Raw genomic sequence first — 12,292 nt, forward strand, 5'->3', positions numbered from 1 at the left:
AGCTGCTGGTGGAAGATGACGTTCCCTCGGCGGGTCGACTATCGTAGAACTGCTTCAAAGGGCTTGTTGCTATGTTATGTGAGGCCTTCACGAATACATCCCAATCTGTGGAGTACGCTCCGCAGCGGAGAGTTACGTGCTCCGGGAGTACGAGTTCTTGGATGATCCATGATCTGTTCCAGTAGGTACGATCGAAAATCTTCCCAATGGCCTCCCAACAGGCCTCGTCTTCATCAGAATGCTCAGAACCTGTTCGCCTAGTTGGTATACCCAAGGATGGAAGGATGTTCCGGTCAGCTACCTTAGCCATGTGATCAAAAGCTCGCTTCGTATGCGCATCCGAGTCCCCAAGCCATGCAATGACAGGATTTGCTCTTCTGTAGATCTCAGCCATCATGCTGCTGACTTGGTAACTCCTCTCATCGTTATCATTCTGATTTATGCATATCGCGTCGATCCAGAACTCCTTATCTTTCAACCTTTGGTCTTCCTTCACCTGGACTAGGAAGTCCAGCAGGTTTCTAGCAACCTTAAGTTCCCCATTGCCAATTTTGATAGGGGCGACAAGCTCGTTTGTATATGATTTGAAAGGCTCCTCATTGATTGGCGCTCCCCATCTATATGAAAGAGCGTGGTAGCGTGTCAATGGATCATGCAAGCTTACTACTCTTAACTTCCATTCTGCTTTGGTGATATCTGAAGCCCAACTGTCGAGTGACACTAGACGCAATTCACCAGCTTTGACTGGGAACTTTGAATAGTCTAGAGCCATGGGGTCCTAATGTGCAAGAAAAATATAGAAATGTGTTGGTAAAAATGATGCTCTGGACTAAAGAAGCGAATGAAGGCCGGAGGAAGACCTGCGATAAAAGATTTAGCCATCCACTAGCTCTTATGATCTCGCCCGAGTGATTGCGGCTGAAATGTCTCCTCTTTGTGTTACCAGTGATATTTGTCATGTGTTTTGAGATGCTGGTCTAATCTGCATGGCGCGGGATTTGTTGGCGTTGCGTCATTGGCCGCTGAATGAGGGGGCCTCCGTCTCACTGCCTCACGAAGTCAGCCATGTCTTTATCGATATTTGATGAGTCGTGAGTCTTATGGTCTAGGCTTTCCATGTTGCTTCATTCAGTTTGCCTTCACTGCAATTGCCTGTCTGCCTTGCCAAGGTGACCTCTAATACACCTGCCGACAACCCCCTTCAATGCATCCAGGTTCTTTATTATCACCACTTCTCTCATCTGTCCCAATGTCAGATTCTAAATGCTCGTATAAGTTCACTTTCGAACCTGGTTGGTTTGTTGACTATCCCGTGGTTTCCCACTCATGTCCTGGATCGAAGCTCACCACTCAGCCAAACCTCGGTTTGCCTGATGTTCGAGAATGGACGAGACTTACTGAACACGTCGAAAGATTAAATCACCAGGACAATTCAGATGTCATACATAAAATCTTGCTAGTTGCGCGACATGGCCACGGTGTTCACAACGATGTGATGGAGGAGGTTGGGTCAGAAGAATGGAAGGTATGCCTCTCCCAGTAGCTTGGACATGATCATAGCAAGCTGATACTCCATAGAATCATTGGTCAAAGCTACCCGGTGACGCAACTAGAACTTGGCTTGATGCCGAGCTTGTTGAAAAGGGAGTCGAACAAGCCACAGACCTCGGGAAGATGTATGCCGAGGGCATCCGGCATGCGGGCTTCCCCGTCCCCGACACTATCTATACCAGCCCGCTTGCTCGAGGCCTCAAGACAACGAGTCTGATTTTCAAAGAGATCATCGTGGGACAAGGGATAGAGTTCAGGCCTATAGTGAAAGAGTATCTTCGAGAACGACTTACCAATCATACATGCGATAAGCGGAGGACGAGACAGTGGATTCAAGCCTCTTATCCCGACTATGAGTTGGAATCTGGCTTCGCCGAAGAAGATGTGTTATGGCATGCTGATCAATCAGAGTCGAATGAAGCACACATTGCCCGGACACAAGAACTACTTGAGGATGTTTGGAGACATGATTCGGGATCATGCATTGCTTTGACCACTCACTCATTCACCATATCTACTATCCTAGAAGTTATTGGGGCGCCTGAGTTTCGGATGGGCGAAGGCGCTATGGTGGCATTATTGGTCAAAGGCGAGAAGTTTAACGCAAAATAAACTCTAAAAAGGAAAAGATGACAATAGGCAAAGAGTCCATCATGTTTCCCGTCATCAAAGTCATGTATCATGAAGTATTATATACAAGCTGTACCTCCCGAGGCCTATAGCCTCTGCTGTTGTGACATGTCTCCTTCCATTCCAGGAGCTCTGAGGTTCGTCTCAGCCCCGTCTTGTACGAGACCATATCCCGTCCTAGCATCACCACTTTCTGCACCCAACGCCCCATTCTTTGAGGCACCGACAATCGAGGAAGGCTTCATATCAAGCATCACGCCTGCTTCTCTATATGCTTGTATACCAACCAATACTCCGATGACTGCTAATAAGATACTCGCTGCGTAAACACATAATAGCTGAACCTGCTTGTAAACAAAGAGCGTGGTTTGACTTTGCCGACGGCAGGGATACCTCGTAGATGCGTCTCCCTTACCAGTCCCTGATGGCTTCCCGTTCGACGCCCAAGCGACAGCAACAAAGGATGGTTCAGAAAACAGGGAGATAACAAGATCCTCGTAAAGCTTCTGTATACCTTGACGCAGGTCTGTGATGGGAAGAGTGTTTATCTTGGCCCCCGAGGATGTGAGGAGAATATATGTCGTTGTTTTGTTGGTTGCTGTGTTGACGCTTCCTCCAACATATCGTCGGAGTCCATTGCCGATTACGTGATAGGCAGCCGTTCGGCGATACTCCTTAAAGTCTTGAGGATGAACCCAGTTACTTTCGGGGACCGAAATCTTCTTTGAAGTCTTTCCGGGGGTATTTTCTGAGACTAGAGTTGTGTTGACTACCTTCCTGACATACTCACGTTTCTTAATCTTGTATGACTGGGCACCTTTGACGTAGTCGAATCTAACAGTGTAGTTGACTTCATAATGCTCACAGCCGAAGATAACGGGCGTATAGGCTTTATCCCAGCCCTTTTCTTCCTTATTCTTTGGCTGTTGCTCGTTGATATTCTTGACAATTGAATAGCCAATCCAGATGATGGGCTCATTTTTGAAGACACCCAAGTCCTTAGGCCGTGGCCAACTGTATGTGGTGTAATTCTCCCTAGCAGCCACAGACATGTAAGTATAGTTACCTTCTGGGGCAAGAAGCGAAGTATTGAAAGGCGGCTCAGCGTCACCAAGCTTCTTCACCTTCGACCCAACACCAGAAGCCACCTCTTCACATTTGTACCCTGGCGCCAGAAATTCCACAACATAACTGCAATTCCAGCCATCCGAACAGACCTCCTCGGCCGACTCATCCCTCACAAGGGGTTCACGCATGAAGACCGCCTTGTTCGACACAACAGACGTATACATAGTACTCGCAGCATTCGAATAGTCGAAATGCGTCAAATTGAAGTCTTTAGGCTTCGTCTCCCTGCTAGTAGTATTGAAATGCGCCACAGATCGGAGTGTCCGTCCATCCATTACTGGTCTCTCACGCCAATCATAGTTGGCCTCATTGTCAAAATTTAGCGTTCGGACAGAAGGACACGATACTAGCTCCTCCGTGACTCCGGCCACGACAACTAGTGTCTCAGCTGTGAGAACTACCACCAACGGTGTAATCCAACAATAAAGAGCGAGCAGGGTTCCGATCTTAGAGTTCTTGAGGGAGGACCATGTCAGGAGGGAAAAGATGTCGTTATTGGCTGTGAAGACCGCATCAACTGTTTCGAGACGCGCCATCTTATGGCGGGCGATTAGCCATGCTCGCTGCTGAAAGGCCATGGCGACAGCAGTTCCTAGGCTTGCTTTAGCGCAAAAGGCAATTATTGTACCATATCGCAGCATGAGAGATTGGCTGGTGGCTTCTTGTCCGTCAAGGCTAAGGTAGAAGAGATGGTGACCGCTTGCTAATGCAGTACCAAGAACTGTCAAGAGACACATATTCCACGGTTTTAGAGTGTATTTGCTCCATATTTGGGCGAAACCTCCGTCTGTCGTGGAAGACCTGAATTTGCTGCTGTCTTCACTGCCCCTCTAGTGAGATCTGGGGTCTGAGGCTTGCTGTTTCTAAAAGATTCGTATGGTGACAGGAGCTCAGTTTGATCCGAAGACGCGTTCGAGCTCCCAGCTCTATGAGGACCCTTCCAATAAGGTGACAAACGACTTTGCGATGACTCCATTTCGAAGGAGACTCAGATGATGTCACGAAAAGATTGAGAATGGAGGGGCTCAAAATCTGGTATTGATGCTCACAGCCTTATATAAATTTATGCAGCATGCGTTATGCCAAGTAACACAGCCCTTGAACAATCCCTGCAGTATGACATACATACAGTCAGCTCAGCCTAAAATCTCCGTCTATGTTAATCTATGGGGGGAATCATTTCCGACCATGGTACAATTGCTATGCGACAAAGGAAATAAAAACATTAGAATAATGGTAATGTGGTTGGTGTAGCTATGCTCGCACGCTTTATTACATCGAACATCCCGTCTCCAGGGAAAATTAGGGGTATCATCGCACGCCGGCCTGAACAAGTCGGCTTTCGGCTGCTGGGTTGTTGAGGAACTTGGGCACCGAGTCCTGAAATCCGTTAGTATAATGTTGCAGAGCGGTATGGGGAATTACTTACAGTGGCCATGAGTTTGAAGACGGCATCTTGTGCAGTCTCTAATAGCGATGTCACCTCTTTCAAGGTATCTGCTACCGTGGCATCGAGAGCTTGAGCCTTGGTCATTCGTTGAGCAAGACTCGATCGGATCTTGTGGTTGACGTTGACCTCTCGCGGTGACCCGGGTGCGAGGAAGGTGTTGAAGACAACATGGGCTTGAGAAAGAAGCTCATTCGCGGCATCATCGCCCTTCTTGTCCTTTAGCATCGTCTCGAGCATGGCCTTAGAGTCCCGAATGATCTCATCAGCCTGCTCGTAGAATGCAAGACTCTCTTCACAGTAAGTCTCTCGAAGGTTCTCACGGAACAACAATCGCAGTGTAGGGTCGAGGAGGATCTTCTCAAGCTTGTGGCGGTTGCTTTCGTTGACGCCGCCCTTTGCTGATGATGAGTCTGTCTTGCCTTGTGATGAGCAGCGACTCGATGAGCTAGTCTCGACAAGGTCTTGACCGCGTTGGGAGAGTTGGTAGATGGCGATGGGAGTAGGTTGGAAGAGTTTGCAGGCGGCGAATTGATTCATGTAGGCCATATCTGTTGTCACTGACTCGATGAGGTTGTAGTGCACGAAGTGGGTCGCCATGTTGACGGCTTCTCGTAGATCGACGCATGTCGTGTTGTCTCGCAGCCACTCAGCGATGACTTGGCCAGTGCAAGTATCATGGTATGTCTTCCCATTCACCTTGCGTTCTGGCTGGAGTCGGATACCTGCTGCACCCTCTGAGTAAGGCCCCTTCTTGCCTCGTCCGTCAACACCGATCAACCGACAGAAGACGACCTCAGTGGTGGCTCGATCGACGTGGCACTTATCGGTCTTGACATCTCGTTCCAGATGCAACAAAGGCCCTGTAATGAGACAATGCAGCTCGCTAAGCTGATCCTGGTAAAGGCCATTTGATTGACAGAACCAGTCAAAGATCATGATACCCTTGGACGTTGGTCTCCATACTCCACCTCTTTGTTGAAACACCTGGTCGGGCTTTCCATCGGCAGACTCGATATATCGGGCATCGACGAATTGCTGACACAAATTTCGGGCTGTGTTCTTGTTCATGGAGAAGGTTGTTGTGGAGGTGGAGACGACGGTGCCCGATGGGTTGCTAGGATCGGGCATACGATTTGACTGGGTAAGTTTGAGATTGCCGAGGTTGTGGATAGCATCTTCGGCGAGGAATGTATGTTCGATCTTGATGAAGCGGACGCGATGAGGGACGAGAGGGAGAAGACTGGCGAGGAGAGCGGAAAAGAGATCCTGGAGGTCCTGTTTGAAGCTGTTAGTGGTGTTGAACAAAAAAGCAAATGTTGTTGTTATAGCCGGTGTTATGTCCGGAGTCAAGTACCGACCTTTGATTGCGGTCGGTCATCGTTTGACGCGCATAGCAATCGCGACGACGACTGTGTAATTGTTCCCTTTGACATGTTGGATACCTGCGTTGAAGCTCGCCTCTGCAGAGTTGTAGAACCTCCTAGGTCAAGCATCACTTCAGATCCGAAGAAGCAAAAAAAAGCAGCACAGATGAGCGGACGATAGCAGGTCCGGGCGACGATGCGATGGCGGAGCCGGAGATGATAAAGGATTGGAAAGGGGACCTACATTACTCGTGCGGCCGCCGAACGATTCCTCTTTGAGCGAGCGGGTGCAGAGTCTTTTCCTCGTGGGAAGCGGAGAACCACATGGCGAGCCGCCCGACCACGCGACTGACTAGATCTAGATGGAGATTAGACTGTTGATTAATCCACGTGCATACGATGTTGCTGCGAGATGCAGCAGAGCAGAGGCTGGCGTTTCCTTTAGTCCGTGGAGCAGTGACCACCCGCCAAGCACTCCTCCTGTGTGGTGTGCCCTGATAACTCAGCTCAAAATAGCCCAGCCTCGCATGTTATTGTTTACTTTACTGCAAGGCATAAGCCGCTTGAGCTTCGATTCTGCTTTGTGAGGGACCAACCTTTGTGGCCATGGCCCCTTTCACCGAAGGAACAAGGTTTGCATCTAGGACAAGTCCAGTCTAGCATCATCTGTCTAGAGTCTTGGGAGCATCTTTTCCACCAATCACGTACTTTTTGGAGCCTAAAGCAGCTCCATTAATCTAGGAAAATTCTCGAGACACGGGAAAGGTTACCCTTACAGTCAGGTTATAATATGGAACAAAAACCTCCCGGCAATTCGGCCTTGCTCTCTTGCTGTTCTCTTTTTTGCTAGCTGAAAATCCCCTTGTCAATCGTATTGAAATGTTGTTGGTGATCTTCACCGATGATCGACATGCAACATTGAAGCGACACCGCCGGCTCCGCTCACCCACTTGGGCTGGCATTGAAGCAAATTGCGCCTGCGGTTCCGCTGCGTGACATGATCAAGCCCTAATGGAAATATGGACATGGACATGATCCGAACATCAACGGACCAGATCTACTGTGGCGCCAACCGACTCGGCCGTGAGATGCGCTCCCCTCACCCAACGACTCAGTGAACCATTTGAGGCTCAAGGAGACGCTAAACGAGATAACGCAAATTACGATTCCATGGCGCCAAAAAGTGGTTCCACTTGGGTTGAAGAGCCAACGGGGGTCGAGATGATTCGTCAATCTGGGAGAACAGCTCGCGGGAATTCCGAGATCTCCCTTCGACCGATTCTCCATGAGACATGCATGAATTGAATGAAAGCTTGTTGATGCCGAAGAATCGACTGTTTCTAGAAAGACCCTTGACTTGGCTTCTGACGTGGTGGTTGCATTGCCCGTTTCACCTCCAATACATCATCGCCGATCGTTCCCTTTCTGTGTTGTCTCGCTTATGCTTATGAGCTTCAGTAGACGAATGTCCACAGACAATGGATCCTTAGACTAGTTCCAGAAACCAACAGTCCGGGTCATTTTGCACTTTTGTTCGCACTAGAGCTCATGATCTTTCGTTCTCTGAATCAATGCATGTCGATCCTCTGTGGATACCCCAGATATCCGCTTCAATAGTTTAGAACGGCGGGACAACGGCCTCAACCCCGATACACCATTTTGCGCTACAGTGTCACTATCACAAATGATCAGTGGGCGGGAGATGAGATGTAGTGGGTTTAGGTTCCGCTTGTCTGTGCTCAGGGCTGAAAATACCCTGGTAATCTTGTTCAGGAGAATTCATCCACGTGGGAACCCGAAAGTCCGTGACGGCTTCCGTTGGGCTCTTGGAATGGCATTTACCTTTTCAGAATGTCGCGATAGTTACACTCTATCCTGTTATCTCCCCAAGGGTGCAATTGCGGCTCCTAAAATTCCCGATTATCGACAGTCCAATTTCTCACGCATGATCACCGTGAACCCATGTATAATACGGCTCAGGCTGTTATCTCTTTGATCGCATGAGTTGCATGATCATGAGTCCCGGGTAGATGCCTACCGCGTATTCCCCAGCCTAGCACAAACACCACCAATGAGACAGCAGCGAACACGAAACCGTAACGCCGCCAGCAACCCACAGTCTGCATTGATTATGCAAGCTAAACAAGTCACAAATCGGCAGTTGCTAGAACATTCATAAGACTGCTCATTGGCACTGACTCATGAACCCCTGACAGTCACTGGCCGGATAACAGGGCTAGCTAGTTGCTAGTTCCAATTTCCACGTGGCCGACACGTTTCGCGCGTGAGACCATGACGAGCAGACCCGTACTAACTCTCGTGTTTTTGCAGATTTTTGCTACTCTGGCAAGACGCAATCGTCCCTGTAATCTGCCTTCTTGACAAATAGTTATCAGTAGTTAATGATCTCAACGTAGCTACTCACTCAGGGGTTGAATTGATGCCGATCTTCGGAACCTCCGCGACTGAGACTGATAGCTGTAGTACCAAGAGATTGACGAATGCGCGCTGAAGTTTCACAGAAGTCGCATGACCTGCTGGCTTACACAGATGGTAGTTTATTCTATCTAACACAAGCTACATGCTCTATATCCGTCGTCAACACAGAAGCTGCTGATGTGCAGCTCAGCTGTCATCAATTCTCTGAGATGAAGAGTGCTCTGTTGACCCAACAGCACCGTCATTCATATCTTCAGCAAGATGGGGGAAGCCCAGCTAGCAAGACGCCTACAGGAGCTAAGTATCGGCGGCATGTGGGCAGCTGGGGAATCATCTGTGCCTATTGGCCTCAGCAGCGACTTGCATGAAAGATGGCTTGCTCACGGACACGGATGCAGACTTCCATCTCACCCGGGCTCGGGTCTGAGCCGGGGCTTAGTCCCTGTAGTGATTCTGCTGTTGGCTGGATCGACCTTACTGAAGTGGCTTGACGGCTTTACCTATCCATTCAGGTAGACTTGATGCATGTTTTGCAACTTTGAGACATCGCAGCCCTGTTGGATCTTTTCTAACATTCTACGGATATATGATAGAGAATACGGGGTTCTGAGATTTGAGAGGCTGGTACTACAGGCTGAGTGACTGTAGGTAATAAAGGCTATATGATTGCAGACTGCAGTTTCCCCATGCATGGCAGTTGAGGGTTTTGGTAATGTAATGCATTAGAATCCAGGTGCTCAGAATGCTTTCGGTGATATAGAGCATAATTACCGAAGCTCTACCAGCCAATCATAAGTCGTTGCGGGCGAATGGTTTAGTGGTATAATACTCCCTTAGCATAATTCATTGGAATAATCTGGGAGTGGTCCAGGGTTCGATTCCCTGTTCGTCCAAGATAGGTGGTTTAATCCCACTGTTATCCGCTTCTTTTTGCGTTTTGTCAATTTGCAATCATAAGCTATCTTGGGATAAGATGACGTTTCTTTTTAAAGCTGGCGTCTTGCCCGAGAAGTATGTCATGCGATTGAGATTATATGGTTTATCGCTTGCTTTTCGATTTGTTATATTCCCGCGCTACCGGGTAAGCTGTTGAATTTTGACACCATCTAGGTAGGTACTTGGTAGTTATATAGTAAAATCTCTCCAGCAGGTCTTGGTTACAATGTTCAGATGCAATAAATAATCCAACATGTATTGTCTTTTACCTTGCGATACTTCTTCGCTAAACTGTGATTTCTCGACGTTCAGCTTGGTGGCCAAGTTCGAGTCACGCTCAAAATGCCGTGTGAAGCCTCACGATTGGAGCGCATCAAGTTTTAAGCTTACAATTAAGCCTGCCAGGGGCCAACCCAATGGGATAACTTCACCATTTCCACGGTATCATTCCGCGAACCTGATATACCTGAAGCTACGTCACAAACAGGCAAAAGATCACCTCAAAGTCCGTATTCCTCTCTCACAAAGCAAGGTCTAAGCCATTTTCGGAGCTTCCCTCTCCGTCGACCCAATCAAGCCAAAGCGCGTCAATGTCTTCTCCGCACAAAAACATGTTCACGCGGGGACCCCACAAACAGCGACGAGCAGGGGGATCAACGGCTTATTACCCTAGAAAAGGAGGTCATGACACCATGCAAGATTTACCGCGCCATTGAGATGCCGCCGCTGGAGAGAAAACTTCGTGACATCGCGGCCTGCATGGTCGGTAGATATCCCGAAGTTGATCGCCAAGACTATGGGTGACGAGCTGAGGGAGCTGCCGAGGCAGGAATGTGAATATGTCAGTCGCTATAAGAAGTGTTGAGGATCGCTAGGAACGAGAGAAGAGACAGTAGCATCCTCGCCTGCATCTCACAGTAATCATGCGCTTCCAATCTCTTCTCTGGGGAGGGCTCTTGAGTCTCTCTGCAGTCCTCGCTGCTCCAACTGCCAACCAAGAGCCTCCTACGCCCGCAAAGCGTGCTGTCCCTACTTCCACATTCTCCAACAACGTCATCTTTTCTCCTCCTTCCAATGCTGGCTGGACAGACCCTCGGGTTCTCTACGCCCGCTCCATCCAGCTCTCAGACGGTTCTCTGCTGGCAACCTGGGAGAACTACTCCCCGGAGCCTCCGCTGGTTTACTTCCCCATCTACCGTTCTACAGATGGTGGTGTGAAGTGGACTCAGATTGGAAAGGTCCAGGATACAGTTAACAACTGGGGATTGAGATATCAGCCAGACCTTTATGAACTGCCAAGAGCTATTGGAAAATACCCTAAGGGAACTATCCTATGCACAGGAAACAGCATTCCTACCGATCTGAGCAAGACCAAGATCGACGTCTATGCTAGCACTGATGGTGGCAAGACATGGAAGTTTGCTAGCAGCATTGCTTCAGGCGGCGAAGCTCGCCCTAACAACGGCCTCACACCAGTTTGGGAGCCTCACATGATGTACGAACTCCTTCCACAATCTCCCAAGAAACCTTAACTAACTAAAAACCAGGGTTTATCAGGACAAGCTTGTTTGCTACTACGCCGATCAGCGTGATCCCAAGCACGGCCAGAAGCTCTCCCACCAGACTACCACCGATCTCGTCAGCTGGTCTTCTCTCGTCAACGATGTCGCTGATAGCAACTACAACGCTCGACCTGGTATGCCAGGAATCGCCCTACTCCCCAACGGCCAGTACATCTTTGTCTACGAGACCTGCGGCACCCAAGGCTGCAGAATCTTCTACCGCCTGACCTCCAACCCTCTCAACATCCTGGCAGCTAAGGAGTATGCTCTGGTCAGCAACAAGGGTACCCGCCCCGTCAGCTCTCCTACCGTCGTCTGGAGTTCAGTTGGAGGAGCCAACGGAAGTATCATCGTCAGTGCCGGAAGCCAGTCTCAAATCTTCGTCAACAAGAACCTTGGTGCTGAGAACTCTTGGGTCGAGTTTGCTACTCCTCAGCCTAATGCCTATACTCGTGGACTTATGGTGTTCAAGGAGAATGATAACTTCTTGGCTATTATTGGAGGCGGGTGGTTGCCTCCTAGCAGCACCAACCAGGTTAGCCTGAGCGTTATAGACTTGAAGAAGACTGGACTGTAGAATAGCGCGTTAAGTTATAGGATTATAGAACCATCTAATGGTCTGCCCTTTTTCGAGACTTGGGATAAGTAACAGGATGAACTTAATAGAAAGCTACGTCCCACTCACAACTTAGACAAAAGAAAAGACCCTATCAGGAGGTGCGAACTTTGACTGTGCAATCTGATTAATTTCAATTTAGCCAAGGACTTTGCTGAGAAAAGGCATCAGCAGTCCCGTACCATTTTTGATGTCACGGAAACGCCCCAATATGGAGCCCATTCATTTTGATTTGAACCTTGGTCTTAGAAGTGAATGCTTTCTTGCACCATAACTTCACTCTCAGCTCATGACTGTCTTCTGTCAACCCCAGAATATCCACGCTAAAATCATGAAGCTTCTTATGACTTCGCTTCTTTTGAACGACCGAAAGTGAATAAGTTCCACTAGGGAACGCGAAGCGTATTCTGCAATCGAACTTTCGGAGGATCTTCCCCATGGTAAGCCGATATTGGCTAGCTATAAAGTACGGCGTGTCGGCTGTCAAATTGAGCTGGTTGATACGGAAAGTCGGTCTAAGGCCAGGTTGAAATAGAAAGAAACCACTGCAAGATCGTCAGCTATCATGTAACGAATGATTATCGAGGACAGGTACGCTGTATAAGGTCCGACTAGC

The 12,292-nt window shown here is 48.7% G+C and overlaps 5 protein-coding genes and 1 non-coding gene across 9 annotated transcripts in view; 3 read left to right on the forward strand and 3 right to left on the reverse strand.

The window, feature by feature from the left end:
- The window catches only part of FOXG_20093 (uncharacterized protein), a gene marked incomplete at both ends in the record, with an annotated part of 1,926 nt that extends 1,154 nt beyond the window's left edge, over positions 1-772 (reverse strand). Inside the window, one exon of the mRNA XM_018400373.1 lies at positions 1-772. Coding sequence (XP_018246956.1) covers positions 1-772 — 772 coding nt within the window.
- A 292-nt stretch (positions 773-1,064) lies between these two features.
- On the forward strand, positions 1,065-2,287 carry FOXG_09611 (uncharacterized protein). The gene is made up of 2 exons (XM_018388822.1): positions 1,065-1,525; positions 1,579-2,287. The coding sequence occupies exons 1-2, from the start codon at positions 1,205-1,207 to the stop codon at positions 2,161-2,163; spliced, it is 906 nt and encodes a 301-aa protein (XP_018246957.1). The 5' UTR covers positions 1,065-1,204; the 3' UTR covers positions 2,164-2,287.
- Positions 2,268-4,203, reverse strand: FOXG_09612 (uncharacterized protein; the record flags this gene model as incomplete). The annotated part of the gene is made up of 2 exons (XM_018388823.1): positions 2,597-4,203; positions 2,268-2,485 (listed from the first exon to the last, which is right to left on the reverse strand). The coding sequence occupies exons 1-2, from the start codon at positions 4,044-4,046 to the stop codon at positions 2,268-2,270; spliced, it is 1,668 nt and encodes a 555-aa protein (XP_018246958.1). The 5' UTR covers positions 4,047-4,203.
- A 22-nt stretch (positions 4,204-4,225) lies between these two features.
- FOXG_09613 (uncharacterized protein) lies at positions 4,226-6,649 on the reverse strand. Of its 4 annotated transcripts, XM_018388825.1 has the most exons (4): positions 6,368-6,465; positions 6,118-6,239; positions 4,739-6,034; positions 4,306-4,689 (listed from the first exon to the last, which is right to left on the reverse strand). In XM_018388825.1, exons 2-4 carry the CDS (start codon positions 6,190-6,192, stop codon positions 4,621-4,623), a joined length of 1,440 nt encoding a protein of 479 aa, XP_018246960.1. In that variant the 5' UTR covers positions 6,193-6,239; positions 6,368-6,465; the 3' UTR covers positions 4,306-4,620. The 4 variants fall into 4 exon arrangements, with proteins under 4 accessions (XP_018246959.1, XP_018246961.1, XP_018246960.1 ...); XM_018388824.1 differs by having other exon boundaries at positions 4,226-4,689; positions 6,118-6,649; XM_018388827.1 differs by lacking the exon at positions 6,118-6,239 and having other exon boundaries at positions 6,368-6,606.
- A 2,716-nt stretch (positions 6,650-9,365) lies between these two features.
- FOXG_20094 lies at positions 9,366-9,455 on the forward strand. The gene has a single exon. It is a non-coding gene; the product is annotated as a tRNA-Ala (tRNA).
- An 829-nt stretch (positions 9,456-10,284) lies between these two features.
- On the forward strand, positions 10,285-11,782 carry FOXG_09614 (uncharacterized protein). Its single transcript, XM_018388828.1, has 2 exons — positions 10,285-10,993; positions 11,046-11,782. Exons 1-2 carry the CDS (start codon positions 10,422-10,424, stop codon positions 11,635-11,637), a joined length of 1,164 nt encoding a protein of 387 aa, XP_018246963.1. The 5' UTR covers positions 10,285-10,421; the 3' UTR covers positions 11,638-11,782.
- The last annotated feature ends 510 nt before the right edge of the window (positions 11,783-12,292 follow it).

Source organism: Fusarium oxysporum, chromosome 11 (assembly GCF_000149955.1).
Source record: "Fusarium oxysporum f. sp. lycopersici 4287 chromosome 11, whole genome shotgun sequence".
In the NCBI taxonomy this organism is placed as follows: domain Eukaryota; kingdom Fungi; phylum Ascomycota; class Sordariomycetes; order Hypocreales; family Nectriaceae; genus Fusarium; species Fusarium oxysporum.